This window comes from Scylla paramamosain, chromosome 44 (genome assembly GCF_035594125.1).
Source record: "Scylla paramamosain isolate STU-SP2022 chromosome 44, ASM3559412v1, whole genome shotgun sequence".
NCBI lineage: Eukaryota > Metazoa > Arthropoda > Malacostraca > Decapoda > Portunidae > Scylla > Scylla paramamosain.
Window position 1 is genome coordinate 9,234,773 of NC_087194.1, and position 19,838 is coordinate 9,254,610.

General features: G+C 38.2%; 1 protein-coding gene across 1 annotated transcript in view; it reads right to left on the reverse strand.

Annotated features, from left to right (window-relative positions):
- Positions 1 to 18,557, reverse strand: part of LOC135093967 (glutamate receptor ionotropic, kainate 5-like) — a 73,192-nt gene extending 54,635 nt beyond the window's left edge. Inside the window, exons 1-2 of the mRNA XM_063993648.1 lie at positions 18,441 to 18,557; positions 9,004 to 9,104 (exon numbers count right to left, since the gene is read on the reverse strand). Of these exons, the coding sequence (XP_063849718.1) occupies positions 9,004 to 9,104; positions 18,441 to 18,476 (137 nt within the window). The 5' untranslated portion in view covers positions 18,477 to 18,557. The remainder of the gene's footprint in view (positions 1 to 9,003; positions 9,105 to 18,440) is intronic.
- Between the last annotated feature and the right edge of the window lie 1,281 nt (positions 18,558 to 19,838).

The following is a 19,838-nucleotide window of genomic DNA, read 5'->3' on the forward strand; positions in this document are numbered from 1 at the left end:
CCATATACACTACGTCTATTGCCTTACACCTGTCATGCTCAGTGAACACCTCGTGAAAGAACTCGAGCAAGTTCGTGAGAACTTGCGATAAACGATGCCACCGAAAGCCATGTTGAGAATTTTTAAATAAACTGTTACCATCTAGATGACCAGCTAGTTTATCTATAATTATAATCTGCAGGAGTTTTCCTACCACTGACGTCAGACTGACTGGTCGGTAGTTTCTGGGTTTGCTAGTATCGCCCTTCTTGAATTGAGGAGTAACATTAGCTTCCCTCTAGTCTTGGGAAACGACACTTGTTTCAAGAGCTTTGTTAAAGATAGTCATGAGATGAGGAAAGATTTCGTTCGGATTTTCTTCATTACTCTCGGCAGAAATCCATCAGTTCCCGGAGCTTTGTAGCTATCTAGATTGTCTATCTTCTTAGAAACCTCTTCTACTGTGCATCTAATAGAGTTTATACTACCACCCTGATAGACTACACCTGGCTCTGGGTCGTAATGATCGTTTTCTACAGTAAAAACTGACGAAAAGTATTCGTTCAACAGGGTTGCATTTTCCTCATCAGAGGAACACAGAGTCCCGTTGTCGCTCTCCATAGGGCCAGTCCTCCTGGAGATTGGTTTTCGACTATTAACTTCACTGAAAAACTCCTTGGGGTTCTTCTTATAGAACCGCGCTATCCTTAACTCCTAACTTAACTTAACTTAAGCTGGTTATACCCTCCAAAGTTACCAGTCACTTTTGCTCGTTGGTACACCGTCCTCTTTCGCCTTATGCCCCGTTCGAGTAAATGGCTGAGCCGTTTCGGTTTCCTAGAAGCCCCACGAATAAATTTCAGAGGAACGAAAATAACCTGCATCTGCATGAAATCATCTTTAAAATACTCCAAATTGATTCCACGTCGGCTGCCTCTTCTCTCTTTAGGTCCTGTAAAGCAGAACGGAGACCGGGGAAGTCTGCCCTTCGAAAATCAAGTTTCACAGTTTCACATACGCCGACGACTGCACACTCTCCCGCTCCAACTGCCGCCTCGACAGTCAGCATGCCGTCACTGAGCTGAACAGGCAGCTCGGACTGGTGGAGCAGTAGGGAAAGATGTGGCAGGTTAACTTCGCTCCTGAGAAGACGCAGGTGATGGTTATCTCGCGGTCCCCAGATGCCTTACACGCAGTCTCAGGACAGCTGCGTTTTGGAGACAAGAGCCTACAACTCCAGGATTACATCAAGATCCTGGGGGTGTTTGTGGACCGCGGCCTACGCCTCGATCACCACATCGCTGTCATCACCTGCCAGACTTCTCTCCAAGTCACTGCCCTGCGTAGGATGGCAAACACCCTCGACCCACGAGGCATCCTCAAGCTATACAGGGGACAGATACGCCCATGCATGGAGTAAGGTGTCCTGTCTTGATTGTCGAGCGTCGCCACCCACATGCAGAGACTGGATGCTGTGCAGCCTTGCATAAATATATTTCATTATTCTGTATTATTACCTTAATATTAATTATGTTTAGTGTTATTCCCTATAAATACTACTATCATAGGCTTTTTAAATAATTCCATATTCAACGTTGAATTTTAAGCCTTTCTGTAAATATTTGTGTAAATAGAGAAAAGAGAGAGAGAGAGAGAGAGAGAGAGAGAGAGAGAGAGAGAGAGAGAGAGAGAGAGAGAGAGAGAGAGAGAGAGAGAGAGAAAGGGGGAAGGACGTATCACAGAAGCTCTGTGTGTATTGTATTAATAAGCCCTATCAGACATGTGGCATAAAAAGGCATATGAGATGTCATCAAGGCCTGGTGACGAATCACTGCATAATGATAGAGCCGTCTTTAGCTCTGAGATGGAAACGAGGACATTATAACATTCACCACGAGCGGAAGCACGAAATTCCAAATGGCGACGATGGTGTGCCATAGAAGTAGGATCCTTCCAGGAAACACTCGGAAAGTAATCGGTGAATACTCCACCAGCCATCATGGGATCACCCACCATCTCATCAGAATGTGACAAGACAGGAGGGAAAGGAGGCGAGAAGTTCCCAGAGATCTTTCGGACTCTGCTCCATACCAGTGTGAGTGGGATCTTAGCTGTAATGGAGGAGACATGGTCTTTCCAAGATGTTCGATGTGCAGTCTTTAACACCCGTTGAGCCTGACTCCACGCCCGTCGGAAGGCGTCCATGGACTTGGGGGTCCGCACGATGTCGGCGGAGACGAGAGAAGGCAGCATGCTTCGCTCACACAGCAGCAGAGGAATCACCGTTCCACCAAGGGAGCAGATGTTTGAGAAAACGATCAGTCGTCTGAAGGACGGAGTGGATAGCAGCAAATTGTAAAATACCAGTAAAATATGTCCCAGTCTTATCAGATCTCTCAAACTCAGATATAAACGATTAGGTAAAGTGATTTTTGTAAGTGAGTTTAGTATAAAGCTGCCAATCTGTCCTATCTATGCCCCAACGGGAGAGAGGAGACCGTGGTTCAGGCTCTACCGATTCCAATATAATAAGAAAGTGGTCGCTGCCATGCAGATCAGGCAAAACCTGCCAATTTAAATCTAAAAGGGTAATAGGAGAAATGAGAGAAATACCAAGGACTGTAAAAAATACCAGTTTAGCTGTAAAAGTGTGTTGTATCCCGCGAATTTAAAATTGCTTCTTCAACTTGAATAAAAGAACTTTCAAAATAGGATATTTTCATTTGAGAATGTAAGACTACTATTTAGCAATACTCAACAACACACTAACCAAGGTATTGCAGGTTCAGAAGAGAAAACTGAATCTGCACACGAATCCTTAGTCAAGGATTTTTTTTTTGTTGTGGGGCGGCCATCTTTACAGTGGAAGCATCTGTCAATAGTTACACGCAGTTTATGATACAAATGTGCTTTTTTCTCTCTTCCGTATGACACATTTCATTGTTAATATTTTCTAGGACCAATTCGTGAATACGGAGACTTATCCCCTATCGAATCTGGTGCCATTGATTAACTGAAATTCTCTGTTACCTATCACATAACCATGATCTCAGCAAGATAGGACTTTCTCACGTGTCCCAGGTCCCTAACCTTGCTCAGGGTAGCTTATTAGGAAGTGAAATTATAAATGTTTATATTAACAACAAATTTATGATATAGTTAAAATAATGAAAAATAAAAATGCAAAAACATAAACAGAATAAGGGAAGAAACAGCGAAAAATGAATAGCTACAAATCAAGAGAGTAGGTAATGAATGCATTAATTTCAAGTAAACTCTGAAACCCCCTACCTGCTTCTGTATTTTCATCTTCCTATGACGTGAACTCTTTCAAGACACTTATCCTGTAATGTTTTGCCTACCTCTTTAGACTGTGTTTGGGGACCGGCACCTCAGTGGAACTTTTTTTTTTTTTTGCATTAGTCTTGTTACCCTTGGCCGGTGCTCCCCCTGCATAAAAAAAAAAAAAAATATGGGATACTGGTCCCACTAATCCAGAAGAGTACGTCTGGGGTTGTTCGTTTCGTACACCTAGATACCTGACGTTGTTCGTTGTGTGCCCAAAACACTAACCTCAATGACCCATATATTTCGTGTTGTTCGTTATGTGCCCAAGGCACTGAAACCTAGGCCCCACGACCTAGTGTTGATCATTGTGTCTTCCTCACTTGCCTCCATGTTCTTCTGATTAATAATATATTATTAGTAACATAATTAAAATAAATAGTATTCAAAAGACCAGCCTGCTCCATAAATGTTAGGGCATCATGTCCCGAAAAAAAAAAAACCCTCTTTCCAAGTATGAACGAGATATGGAAAGTTCCATCTTTAATGCGAGCGACAACGGGAGATCTCACCACCGCAGGTCCACCATACTAGGACACTGGTAGAGCGTGCCACACTGGAAGGGGATCTAAGCAATAATCATAGTATGGTTGTGTTTTCAAGGACATTAGGTAGCCATGTGTGAGACCTGTGTGCCCCATCCGGAAACCACCAGTGCAGTCTCTCAGCGGACTGTCCACCGTCCACAGACGGACAGCAAAAGATATTATCTTCCCCATCTTAGTGGTGCCAACTTACAGCCTCCCACATGCTTCTACCTAATGGTAAGAAGTGCCACCATAAGTATGGAGTACAAGTCATGAAATGGAACGAAACTGGAGGGAGAAAAACGGGTCGCTACCTCTTTAGCTAGCCAATTGGCATTATCATTCCCCGAGACTCCGACCTGTGCTGGGACCCAGTAAAGCCCATAGTGGTAGCCTCTACGTTGGAGAAGGTATAGCAGTTCAAAAAAATTATGAAAGGAGAGAGTCGCTACTAAATTGTAAAAGACGAAACAAATTAAAAATCATTCTTAAAGCTAGGGGAGGAGGCAGTAGACACCGAAACGATAATTACTCCCAGTGAGGTCTAAAGCACTGTTCAGGGGGTGCTGTGAACTTATCATTAAACCCAGCAGTGACCTCACTGAACGTTTCCCTTTGTGTCTCACAACACAAGGGGGCAGTCACAGCCTGCCCTCTAAAGACAACTCTCTTCCTCCACACAAAACCATAAGCAACTAATAACACACACCCTTCACTCAAAATTTTTAAAATCATAATGGCGACTCCTACACCAGCCTCGGAGTCCCCATATGGGGAGGAGACCATAAATGTCCCCAGGTTGGACTTCCTTTCTGTCGACGACCCTAAGTGTCTTGACACCCCCATCAACTTTTTCTTCATTAACTTCTGTAACATTCGCGGTCTAAGATCTAATTTTCAATCTGTAGAACACCACCTCTCCTCTTCTAAACCTCATCTTCTTTTTCTCACTGAAACTCAGGTGTCTGAGGCAACTGACAGTAGCCCCTTTTCTTTTCCCTCCTACTTTCTCTATCCTCATTTTTTATCCAAAGCTGGATGCTGCGTTTATGTGCGCAGTGACTTAACCTGCCCTCGTGCCCACGCTCTTGAATCTTCCGAGTTTTCTACAATTAGCCAGAAATATATCTAAGAACTTCTTCTTTCCCTCCTGTATTTCAACTAGATGGCACCACTGCTATCACATCTATTTCTAAAGCTGAACTCTTCGCTCAAACCTTTGCTAAAAACTCTACCTTGAACGATTCTGGGCTTGTCCCTCCCTCTCTTCAACCCTCTGACTATTTCATGCCACCTATTAGAATTCTTCGTAATGATGTTTTCCATGCCCTTGCTGGCCAAAACCCTCGGAAGGCTTATGGACCTGATGGGATCCGTCCTATTATTCTCCGAAAATGTGTCTCCGTGCTTGCACCTTGCCTAGTCAAACTGTTTCAGCTCTGTCTGTCAACATCTACCTTTCCTTCTTGCTGGAAGTTTGCCTACATTCAGCCTGTTCCTAAGAAGGGTGACCGTTCTAATCCCTCAAACTACCGTCCTTTATTGCTTTAATTTCCTGCCTATCTAAGGTTTTTGAATCTATCCACAACAGGAAGTTTCTTAAACATCTATCACTTCACAACCTTTTATCTGATCGCCAGTATGGGTTCCGTCAAGGCTGCTCTACTGGTGATCTTCTGGCTTTCCTTACTGAGTCTTGGTCATCCTCTTTTAGTGATTTTGGTGAAACTTTTGCTGTTGCTTCGGACATATGAAAAGCTTTTGATAGAGTCTGGCACAAAGCTTTGATTTCCAAACTACCTTCCTACTGCTACTATCCTTCTCTCTGTAATTTCATTTCAAGTTTCCTTTCTGACCGTTGTATTCCTGCTGTGGTAGACGGTCACTGTTCTTCTCCTAAATCTATTAACAGTGGTGTTCCTCAGGGTTCTGTCATGTCACCAACTCTCTTTTTATTATTCATTAATGATCTACACCAAACTTCTTGTCCTATCCACTCCTACGCTGATGATACCACCCTGCACTTTTCCACGTCTTTTCATAGACGTTCAACCCTTCAGGAAGTAAACATTTCACATAGGGAAGCCACAGAACGCTTGACTTCTGATCTTTCTAAAATTTCTGACTGGAGCAGAGCAAACTTGATATTGTTCAATGCCTCAAAAACTAAATTCCTCCATCTATCAACTCGACACATCCTTCCAGACAACTATCCCCTCTTCTTCAATGACACTCAACTGTCCCCCTCTTCTACACTGAACATCTTCGGTCTGTCCTTTACTTATAATCTGAACTGGAAATTTCACATCTCATCTCTAGCTAAAACAGCATCTATGAAGTTAGGTGTTCTGAGACGTCTCCGCCAGTTTTTCTCACCCCCCAGCTGCTAACTCTGTACAAGGGCCTTATCCGTCCATGTATGGATTATGCTTCACATGTCTGGGGGGTTCCACTCATACTGGTCTTCTAGACAGGGTGGAATCAAAAGTTTTTCGTCTCATCAACTCCTGTCCTCTAACTGACTGTCTTCAGCCTTACTCTCACCACCGCAATGTTGCATCTCTAGGTGTCTTCTACCGCTATTTTCATGCTAACTGCTCTTCTGATCTTGGTAACTGCATGCCTCTCCTCCTCCCGCGCAATCGCTGCACAAGACTTTCTTCTTTCTCTCACCCCTATTCTTTCCACCTCTCTAATACCAGTATTCTCAATCATTCATCCCTTTCTCTTGTAAACTCTGGAACTCCCTGCCTGCTTCTGTATTCCGACCTTCCTATGACTTGAATTCCTTTAAGAGGGAGGTTTAAAAACAATTAATCATCAATTTTTTACTACTGCTTTGCCCTTTTATGGGACTGGCATTTCAGTGAGGATTTTTTTTTATTGGATTTTTGTTGCCCTTGGCCAGTGTCCATCCTACATGAAAAAAATGAAATAAAAATAAATATATGAAAAGCATCACTACCGTGGTGGCCTTGCTCTAAGTTAAGCACAATATCCAAAAGGAGCGGGACGAGTTGTCTCCCACCATTGTCTCTTGGAGACACGCTAGAGAGAAATGTGACAGGAGACTCAGCTCGTCTTGTGAGGTATGGAGGCCACGAGAATTCAGCTGAAGGAACCTCAACAGTGTTACTTTGAGGGGTTTCCAGGGAAGCTTTAGAGAGGAGCTTCTCTTTCCTAGCTTAAAGTGGTACCTTACTCGAAAATCAAGACAGATATTCCTTGGCTGGTTGTGAAACCGGAAACCAGAGATTGAACACTTAGTGCAATAATGGGAACCTACACACTGGTCTGTGAAAAGCTGCCCTCCCCAAAGAGGGAGATAGCCAAGACAAGGCACATAACTTTTACATTCACACTTATTTATACCAATCCGATGAAGAGAAGAGAAGAGAATGTAATAATAATGATAATTATAATAATGATAATAATAATAATAATAATAATAATAGTAATAATAATAATAATAATAATAATAATAATAATAATAATAATAATAATAATAATAATAATAATAATAATAATAAAAATGAAGGTAGAAATCTGGTATACTTTAGATATTGCTACGAAAGAAGAATGATGACAGTGATAACATTTTATGCATAAATTAATTTATGTATGTCCACCGCTATAGTCAGTTCATTTAAGCTAGATCCCTGGCGCCTCGATGGGTTTGTAAACTCGCACCTGATTGCCTGCACTGTTCTTTCGCTAGCATTCGCGTCAAACCACATTTTGCATGCTCCAATGAGAAATTGTGGGTAATATTTTTGACTACTTTATAAGTACCGTCCCAGTTGTTTGGTGTTTAACTTCAGTCTGCCTCCACACGCCACGCTGTGTCGCACCGCCGTGGTGGTTGCGGCGATTGATATGCTGTGTTTTCAATATGTGGAGGTATACTTGCATTCTGATCATACAATCTTGTTCACGAGATCTTTTTTATGTAATGTAAAGTTATATTTCAGCATTCAATGAACAACTGTTAAAAATAGCGTGCGTGAGTAAAACATATTATAAATATTTTTATTTTTAACATCTACACAGCTCAACACCTCGTAATAACATTTCCTTTTTGTTTTGTCAAGTTTTTACAATACATCTTGATTCTACAGTCACTGTTGAACCTGATGGTGTCAACCAAAACTGGCTATCCCGTATATATGTTACAGTCAATACCTGAATCCAGACAATTTGTAAAGTGACTTATTTTTTCAGGCAATTTGTGAACTGCCTGGTTAGGTTAGGTTAGGTTAGGTTAGGTTAGGTTAGGTTAGGTTAGGTTAGGTTAGGTTAGGTTAGGTTAGGTTATAACCTAACCTAACCTAACCTAACCTAACCTAACCTAACCTAACCTAACCTAACCTAACCTAACCTAACCAGGCAGTTCACAAATTGCCTGAAAAAATAAGTCACTTTACAAATTGTCTGGATTCAGGTATTGACTGTAACATATATATATATATATATACGAGTATATATATATATATATATATATATATATATATATATATATATATATATATATATATATATATATATATATATATATATATATATATATATATATATATATATATATATATATATATATATATATATATATATATATATATAAGTGAATAATGGCATATAATATAGAAATATTTCTTACTCGAGCATGCAAAATGTCACTTGAAGCAAGTGCTAGCAAGAGTGCAGCGCAGCCAATGAAGTGCGAGCTTATAAATCTGCCTAGGCGCCAGAAATCTAGCTTAAGTGAACGGACTATAGTGGCGAGGTCGAACAATGCAATGGCGCGTGAGTGTGTGTTTGTGTGTCCGTCTTTATTACAATATGAGTTTTTAAGGTCAGGACGAAGGCTGGCACTGCCATTGATAAAAACGGAGCGGTACAAGAAAACTTTTGTCCCCAGCAGTATTGTGATTTTTAACCATTTTTACTCGTAGAAACTCTTTTAATGCTTTTTTTGTGACACACTTTTATTTATATATAGTACTTCTGGAGCCTGTTTTTTTTTTTTTTTTTTTTTTTTTTTTTTTTTTTTTTTGCCAAAAAGAATTTCACATGTATGCATATATGTATAACAATGTGACCAATAAATTATCTTATCTTATCTTATCTTATCTTATCTTATAAATATACTCACCAGAGGCCGAGATGTTGCGCCAGGATGTGTAAGACAGTGACCACCGGGCCACTAAAGCGGTAGTTGCCTGGCTTTCCTGTGATGGACACTGCATTTCCAAACTGTTGATAAAATATATATATATATATATATATATATATATATATATATATATATATATATATATATATATATATATATATATATATATATATATATATATATATATATATATATATATATATATATATATATATATATATATATATATATATATTCTAACCATGAGCTCATCAAATCATGAATGTTTGCATGAACTTGTTTTGGTGTGAATGTATACTAATGTTTTATATATTTTTTTGTAAGTTGCCTTAGGAGGTTAAAGTGATATGCTTATTATGGAGTTCTCAAATCAGAAAATTACTAAAGAAATAGAATTCATTGCCATTGGATTATGCAGAAGGCACGTCTCGCCACAATCAAAGTAATCCAAGGAGGGGGACAAGGGGGATGTTACATCCATCTCGTTGATCATCCCCGTCGCTTTTCTTTCCATTGTTTATTATATCTTCAAAATACAAGTTGCAGAAGCTACACACCAAATTAAATACTTTCTAGCCATAAAACCTATAAACGGAAGACCGCTTATAAAAAAAAAAAATTACCCCAGTGTTTTCTGTCATATTATAATTTTATCTATAATTTCACACGAAAGCCGGTATTTGTGTTGCTATCTCACTATTCTCTGTAATTCTTGGCTACCCCTGTGACTTAATAAAGGAATTTGTACGGATATCCCTGTCATGTGTTTCTCAGATTCATCAAGCCATAAATAAATAAATATATAAATATATAACTAAAAAAAAAAAAAACCGCAGAGAATTAAGCCATATTACACTACACTTGGAGTATGAGCATTCTATAAATTCCGAATGAGACATGGCACAGACCCAATTCCATCTTCCTTCCAATATATATATATATATATATATATATATATATATATATATATATATATATATATATATATATATATATATATATATATATATATATATATATATATATATATATATACCACTGAGATGCCAGTCCCATAAAAGGGTCCAAAGCGTTAGTCAAAAATTGAAGGATGAGTGTCCTGAAACCTCCCTCTTGAAGGAATTTAAATCATAGAAAGCTGGAAATACAGAAGCAGGCAGGGAATTCCAGAGTTTACCAGAGAAAGGAATGAATGATTGAGAATACTGGTTAACTCTTGCATTAGAGAGGTGGACTGAATAGTGGTGAGAGAAAGAAGAAAGTCTTGTGCAGCGAGGCCGCAGGAGGAGGAGAGGCATGCAGTTAGCAAGGTCAGAAGAGCAATTAGCATGAAAATAGTGGTAGAAGACAACTAGAGATGCAACAATGCGGCGATGAGAGAGAGGCTGAAGACTGTCAGTTAGAGGAGAGGAATTGATGATAGGAAAAGCTTTGGATTCCACCCTGTCTAGAACAGCGAAGAACAGACATGTCAAGCATACTCCATATATGGACGGATAAGACCCTTGTACAGAGTTAACAAGGGGGGAGGGGGATGTTGAGAAAAACTGGCGGAGACGTCTCAGAACGCATAACTTCATAAAAGCTGTTTTAGCTGGAGATGAATTCTGATGTTTCCAGTTCAGATTATAAGGAGAGGACAGACCGAGGATGTTGAGTGTAGAGGAGGGGGACAGTGAAGTGTCATTGAAGGTGAGGGGATAGTTATTTGGAAGGTTGTGTACAGCTGACAGATGGAGGAATTGAGTTTTTTAGGCATTGAACAATACCAAGTTTACTCTGCCCCAATCCGAAATTTTAGAAAGATCAGAAGTCAGGCGTTCTGTGGCTTCCCTGCGTGATATGTTTAGTTCCTGAAAAGTTGGACATCTATGAAAAGACGTGGAAGAGTGCAGGGTGGTATCATCAGCGTAGTAGTGGATAGGAAAAGAAGTTTGGTTTAGAAGGTCATTGATGAATAATAAGAAGAGAGTGGGTGACAGGACAGAACCCTGAGGAACACCACTGTTAACAGATTTAGGAGAAGAACAGTGAACATCTCCCACAGCAGCAATAGAACGGTCAGAAATGAAACTTTAGATGAAGCTACAGAGAGAAGGATAGAAGCCGTAGGAAGATAGTTTAGAAATCAAAGCTTTGTGCCAGACTCTATCACAAGCTTTTTGTAAGGGAGAGGAAAGACATGACAAGAACGTAATTACAACCTCTAATTCATCTGCTTTTTCATTTCCTTCCATGGACACGTGAGTCATGATCCATCATATTAAAAAATAAAATTGTTTAACTGTAAGTAAAAACAGAATTGTAAGTAAAAACGTAATTCAAATTTTATCCAGATAGGGATACATATAATGTTTAAATGAATATTATCTTCCCACCTATTGTGGATGAAGTACGTGAAAAGCAGACTTACGCAGAACACACATACAGACATCTCTTTACCACCTTCTTCCTGATATTCAATCTGATTTGATATTGATTGGAACCTTCCACTAATAAATGTCATACCATTTTTTTTCTTCGGTCATATCAATAGAGCAATGTAACGTGTTTTTTTCAGATATGTAGAAGTTTGGTCAATTATTACACAATGAATACATAAGTAAGTAAATTAAGTAATTAAATAAAAACAAAATATTAAGGAAACAGAGCATTCAAAAACATTGCAGGAAGAAAATGAAGCCAAGCGTTGCCCAAAAAAAAATAAATAAATAAATAAATAACCTGTATGGGGACTCCAACATGGATCACAGAAAGTAACAGAAGTTCACCACAGCAACATATCACGTAAACATGCCAAATGAGTGAAAAAAACAAAAAAACAAATATGACCAAATCAATATGCCACAACAAGTATGCAACATAGACCTCGTAATATAGACACCTTATAGAAACACATAAACGTAATCCCAAACACCTCACAGCCATAGCATAACATGACGAAAATACAAACCTCCCTAAACACCACACGTGAACAAATAAACAACTTACTTCATTGGCCTAAGGCATATTCGCCCCAGTCACTGCACGTCGGGGGGGTTCCAGTTGTTCCCAGCAGTCTAATCATGACAAGTAATAACTGCACACCACTACCTCCCAACTAATCCGTCACCCATCAGAATCAAAACACACATCCGTGCCAAACATGGCACATCCGAGCAAACACTGGCGTCCCGCCATGTGTCGGTAACATCAAAGGGTGTTACAGGGTGAAATTACACAGTAGTCGGGACGTGTGTTCGACGCGTTTCAACTGGCTATAACAAATCTGCTCCAAAATCAATATCAGGATGTTAGGATACGTTGGAACTGTGAACCTTGTGACCACCATGGCTAAGTGAAATGAAGATATTTTAATTACTGTCCTTCAGTTTGTTAGGTTTTATGATAAGAAGAAAGTATTGTGGGGTGCGAAATAAGCAAGCCATTTTCATAAAATTCATAGCAATGATGCCTGGTTAGACCTCACAGATGCGAGTAATTCCCGACTACTGTATTCCATTTTTTTTATAGTATTATTGTGAATGCCATCATCTTTTTTTTTCTATTTTTCACTTCATAATAATGCATTTTAAATATATGCAGCAGCTGAAACAGGTAAACTGTGAGCGAAGTAGGTCCCATGAAACTTCATGACGTGATTCAACATTTCCACACTTGTTGCGCGCATTTTCGTCGTGTAACACAGCCTTGTTACGATAAAGTGTTTTGTTCGTGTGTATCCGGTTTTACGAGGTACCGTACACAATGGTATTTTTTTTTTTGAGCGATGGAGTTCCATTACAATGATCTGTTCGCAGATGTATTCCTCTTTATACTATTTTTTTTTTGGGGGGGGGGGCGACGGAGTTTTATGGCATTATATTAACGTTTTCGCATCCGACTTAAAGCTAAGCCAATGGTTTCAAAACTTTTTCAGCTTGTTTAACTCAGTTTAACATGCTACATTTGGCGTGTTACCTCTTTCACAAAATGTAATAGTGAGTAAATTATTAATTATTACACTGTACAGCGCAATACACAAACAAACCCTCGGCCGATGCTTAGAGAAAAACTGACTGTGAAATGTTTCCAAACTTTTTTAAAAGTTCATACACCCCTCCGTAGCTTCTGAGAGATCCATGAACCCTCGCACCTAGGACAATTAATAAAATAAAATAAAATAAATATACAAATAAATAAATAATAAATAAATAAATAAATAAAAATTTACATTTTCCTTGGTTTTAAAACTGATAATATAGAATATATTAGTATTGGGTCACTATTTTAAACATAGATAATTGTTATAGTGGTGTTAAATGTATAATAAAACAAAATATCACATTTAAAAACTGCGAGGCGCGAGTTACAACTGAAATACATTCATTGCACCATTCACAATTTTATTCCTAGAATATCTTTTCCCACTTCACATTCTTAAGTATATACACCGGCCATGTCATGCATGTACTATATGTTCCATAGCACACAATTTCATTACTGAAACATTATATATGAGTACTGTGTATTCATATAATGACAATACCATGTACATGTTACACTAAATACCACACTTCCTACAACATTTGCTTTCTATTGCGCACTCATATACAATAGCTACATCACGTGCGTGTGTCATACCATACAATGTTTTTTTTTTTTTTCTTTATTGTCCTGTCATCCCTTCATCACCCGAGAAAAACAAAATGTTACTCTCAAGGGATAATATATATATATATATATATATATATATATATATATATATATATATATATATATATATATATATATATATATATATATATATATATATATATATATATATATATATATATATATACTGCCTCCTGGAGAAGGCATAATTACGATAATTACTCCAAGTGAGGTCTAATGCACTGTTCAGGGGGTGCTGTGAATTTATCATTAAACTCAACTGTGACCTCACTGAACGTTTCCCTTTGTGTCTCACAACACAAGGGGGCAGTCACAGCCTGTCCTCTAAAGACAACTTTCTTCCTCCACACAAAACTACAAGAACCTAATAACACACACACCCTTCACTCAAGAAATTTTAAAATCATCATGGCGACTCATCTGGGGAGGGGACCATAAATGTCCCCAGGTCGGACAGCCTTTCTGTCGACGACCCTAAGTGTCTTGACAACCCCCTCAACTTTTTCTTCATTAACTTCTGCAACATTCGCCGTCTAACATCTAATTTTCAATCTGTAGAACACCGCCTCTTCTCTTCTAAACCTCATCTTCTTTTCCTCACTGAAACTCAGGTGTCTGAGGCAACTGACAGTAACCCCTTTTCTGTTCCCTCCTACTTTCTCTATCCTCATTTTCGATCCAAAGCTGGATGTTGCCTTTATGACTTGCGCAATGACAATCTGTTCTCGTGCCCACGCTCTTGAATCTTCCGAGTTTTCCACAATCTGGCTACGACTACAGAGTCACTTTCAAACTAAATTTATCTGTGTTTTATACCTGTCACCTAACTCCTCTGAATATAAAAAATTCTTTGACTACTTAACTTCCAAAATGGAACACATTCTGATTCTCATCCCATTTGCAAAGATCTCCATTCATGGAGACTTCAATGTTCACCACCAGCTATGGCTTTCCTCTCCTTTCACTAACCATCCTGGTGGACTAGCCTTCAACAATTGGTGCAACACCCTATTCGGATTCCTGACTGTCTTGGAGATACGCCCAACATTCTTGACCTTTTCCTGACCTCTAATCTTTCTGCTTATGATGTCATCCTTTCTTCTCTGTTGGGCTCCTCCGATCACAATCTCATCTCTGTATCTTGTCCTATAGCTTAAATCTCTCCTCAGGATCCCCCTAAGCGAAGGTGCCTCTGGCATTTCGCCTCTGCTAGTTGGGTGGACCTGAGGAGATATTTTGCTAATTTTCCTTGGAATGACTACTGCTTTCGTGTCAGAGACACGGGAGTAATTATCGTTTCTGCAGGTGTCTACTGCCTCCTTCTGTTAAAGAGGAGGAAATAATTATTTCAACCAATCCGTTAGAAAAACAACTACAACCCTTTTTAAAAACCACAAAACAAAACTTTCCAGCCATATCCTGCACTGCAGGTACTCCTAGCAATCTCACAGTAAGTAACCCCCAAGCCAGATCTAACACAACAAGCTATCCTAACAACTCAGCAGCAAGCGACCTCATCTATAGCTTTAAGAAAATCAGAGACAGAATTTCTAATGCAATGTCTCCTATTCCAGTGAAACCTCAACTAATATCCCTCCTCAGTAAATTAGTCCCTTCCCAGGATCTAAAGCAAGACAAGAAACTGCAGTAGGAAGAAAAAGAGGAAAGTATACCTACTGATACCTCTGAAAAAAAAAAAAAGAGCAGTCCTATGAAGGTAAGCAAGTCATGTTAAAGCTAAATATAGAAGTAGCAGAAGACCGACCTAAGTATCGCAAACCAAAACAGATGCGCAGGATCTTCTAGCTGCAGAGCTTAGTCAGTCCCCTGACATCTCCGAATAGGACTGTGAAAATGAGGACAAATTTTGTAGATAAGCCTCCTGAAGAAGGGGACTTTCTTTTCTTGCAAACGATCCAATAAAGGATAGCAAAGTACTTTATGTCGGAAAACTGATCGGGGACGTAGATGATAAGAATGGATTTCAAGTTTCCTTTTTAATAAAATTAACGAAAGTTTTTGATGATTAGGATGAGTGAGTTAAGGCTAGGTTGTATAAATAAATTTACCTGATTTTTAAGCGGACCAGAATTAGGCTAAGCACCCTGTAGTCTATAAGTCTGAGGCGTATGAGTACTTAGCTGGAACCTTTGGAGGAATGGCAGCCAGTAGTTGTAGTAGGCTGAGTGAAAAGGTGAAAGAACGCGGTGAAATGTTCGTTATGGTAGATGGGGTGTAACTAACTTGCTGCATATGAGGCGGACTGGCAACAGTTTTGTTCCGGGAATTCTGGTCGCCTCGATTCGGATCCCCATTAGTTCATCCGCTTGGTAAGGTGGATTCTTAGCCTCAATTGATATTATTACCCACCACTATGAAATATCCTGTTGAAATGAAAGTTCCGACAAAGGAAGGGAAACTTTTTTTCTTTCGAAATATTAAATATGAAAGAACTGTCCAAGGGCCGTCTGTTATTGGAGCGCTACCAAAACTTGTTCCTCAAAGGATCAAAACGTGGCAGGGATACTACAACTTTTTTTTTTTTTTTTTTTTTGCTAGCTACAATATGTGTTAAAAAGAAGTCTCAGTCTAACAAGTCAGATATGTTTCGTTTGCAGGCAGCGAATTATGCAACTTAGTATATCTTCTTTATTGTCAAAACATCTCGCCACTAATTGTGAAAAAGAGGGAGGGGGGAAATTATCCAGAGAAATTTAGGTGGTTTAGTTGATTATTCATTTGTTATTATATAAATTTAAATAATAAACATACTGGAATAATTATGAAGAGGTGAATTTCGCCGATTATGTGTTTGTGTGTGTGTGTGTGTGTGTATATATATATATATATATATATATATATATATATATATATATATATATATATATATATATATATATATATATATATATATATATATATATATATATATATATATATATATATATATATATATATATATATATATATATATATATATATATATATATATATATATATATATATATATATATATATATAGCACATGAATAGAAAATGAGGAAGCGTTATCCATAATTTAAAAAAAAATCAAATTCTTTTCAGAATTTTTCTACCAAGAAGTTAGTTTTGTACTTGCACAATAAAATGCCGTAGAAATATATATATATATATATATATATATATATATATATATATATATATATATATATATATATATATATATATATATATATATATATATATATATATATATATATATATATATATATATATATATATATATATTAGGTTATCCAGCGTATTATTATCATTATTATTTATTTTATTTATTTATTTATTTATTTATTTTTATTTATTTATTTATTTATTTTTTTTTTTTTAAGTTATGATAAGTAATTCTAGTGTCCGAACTATGCCACGTTTGTGACTGAACCATAGGTAACGATGGTTCAGACAATTTAGAAGCTTGTGTTTCATCATGGACTCCTAAATATTGAAAATAGTTACGCATGTGATATTTACAAAATAGGGAACCACATGATGACCAAATATTTTGAGATTCACAGAGAAAGGGACGAATGATTGAGAATGCTGGTTTACTCTTGCATTAAAGAGGTGGACAGAATAGGAGTGAGAGGCCACGGAAGGAGGGGAGGCATGCGGTTAACAAGATCTGAAGAGCAATTAGCACGAAAATAGCGTAGAAAATAGCAAGGTATGCAACACTACGGCAAGTTCACAAGACGAGAAAGCTTTTTTAATTCGCCCTGTCTAAAAAAGCAGTATGGCACAAGAGCAGGTTAAGTCGTTGCGCACATAGACGTAACATCCAGCCTTGGATTGAACATGAGGATAGAGAAAGTAGGAGGAAACAGAAAAGGGATTACTGTCAGTTGCCTCAGACACCTGCGTTTCGGTGAGAAAAGAGGTGGTTTGGTACAGATTGAAAATTATATCTAAGACTCGAATGTTGCAGAAGTTAATGAAGAAAAAGTTGATGGGGTGTCAAGACACTTAGGGTCGGTGCCAGAAGAGCAGTCCGACCAGTGGACATTTTTTATCCCTTACCGTGGTGTAGAAGTCTCTGTAATGAATATATAGTTTTTAGTAAAGGGTGTGTATGTAATTAGGTGCATGTCGTTAGATGAGTTGTCTTTGGAGGACACACTGTGACAGCCCCTTGTATTATGAAACGTTTAGTTTCATTGTATTAAGGAAACGTTTAGTGACATCGTAGCTGGGTTATTCATAAGTTCACAGCACCCCTTGATTCAGAGTTTGAGACCACAGTTACGGGAATTGAATAGTGTTTCCTTCACATAATCGTACATAATACTGCAGCTCATTTTTTTTTCTAAATATGCTTAAGGAAAAGTGGCTTATCATCACCGCTTTCCTGCTAGCAAAAATGACAAAGATTTCATCGAACTAAAGGGAAAATGACACTGTCTTAAAAGATCGTCAGTGGAACGTCCTTTATCTATATTAGCGATTACATGCAAGATTGAGAGCAAATTGATTCTTTCGAATATTGTTTAATGGATAAGATCGGACACCCTTGTTAGGAACAGTACAATGTAGGCACACTTAGCAATAACAAAGTGCAGGTGTTAGTAGACAGTCTGAAGAGCTTGATCAAGCAAGAAATCATTACAATTTTCATATTAAGTGAATTATTGGTTTCTTCGATGCCTTTAAAAATAATAATTTTTGTAAATAAAAAAAAAATTGCCAACGTTCAAATCTTAGGCTAACAATACATTGTTACCTTCTTTTACCTCTTCCATCACCACATCGAGGCATTTTGCAGCCATATGAAGTGCTTCTGGCTGATCTCCACCTCAGCACGACCGTTTATTGGATAAGGTACGGGAAGGCTGTCATCCAGAACAGAAAGATAGTAATTATATCAGGCAAAACTATAACATATTCTACCGCTGACATTCTTGATATCGCTGACTGGTGGAGCAGCAGCATCTTGCGCGTGCCTCATCTAGGGAAAGGTCAGAATATCCTTTTATAATTATTATTATTATTATTATTATTATTATTATTATTATTATTATTATTATTATTATTATTATTATTATTATTATTATTTTATTGTTATTATTTATTATTATTATCATTATTATTATTACTATTACTATTATTATTACTATTATTTATGTATTTTCTAATTGATAAAATATAATATTTTTATTATTATCATCATCATCATCATTATTATTATTATTATTATTATTATTATTATTATTATTATTATTATTATTATTATTATTATTATTATTACTATTTATTTATCAATTTGTTTATTTGTTTATTTATTCATTTTTGTGGTACTACACAATTAGAAATAATGGGGCCTCAACTAGGCCCTTCAACTCGGACTGCCGTTTCTTTTTTCTCCTGCTCCTCCTCCCGTCTCTGGTACTACAACAGGACCTGTGGTCTCCCTTGCTACACTAGTGTGCAAGCTTTCTTCTGTAAGACATCATATTGAGATCTCTCTTCCAGCAGCCATAACTGCGCCAACTCTGCCTATGACTGGTCACTCCTCCGTCGTCTCCTCGGTTCTCTGTCTTCACTACTTCTCCATCTACTCTCACCTCTCCTCTCTCTACTACACAGCGTACTGCCTCTGTATCACCATGCAACAATGACATGCCTGCCTCCTTGCAACACACAATGACCACACCAGGGACCGTAGTCTCCTGGTGCATCATCATCACGGTAGGGCCAGGCAAAATACTTCCCAGCCAAATAAAACTCTCGCTCAGGCTTTTATTGCCTACAATGTCACTCCTGCTTGTCCGCTCCCGGCTCCGTGGGGCCTCCATGCAACACCCATATAACTGGCAAAATAAAACTGCAACTTTCTTGGCAAAACTAAGAGGGGCCATCTGGCCGCTCTTAACAAAAAATTCTTCCCGGATGTGACTCAACCAAGCCTGCGTCTCACTGCAAAACAATCTGCACTTCTTCCGCCAGTCCCTTTATGACAAATATCGTCACAGCGAACTGACTGCTGCTCCTTTCCAGGACGCAGCACACACATCCCTGCAAACGGAGCCAAACAAACACACGTGGCCGTCACAAAACTAAAAACCCCGGCTCCAACATGAGTCCGGCCAAAGTGCCCCTGGGTCAGCCCCACTGGTCCCAGCAACTACTCC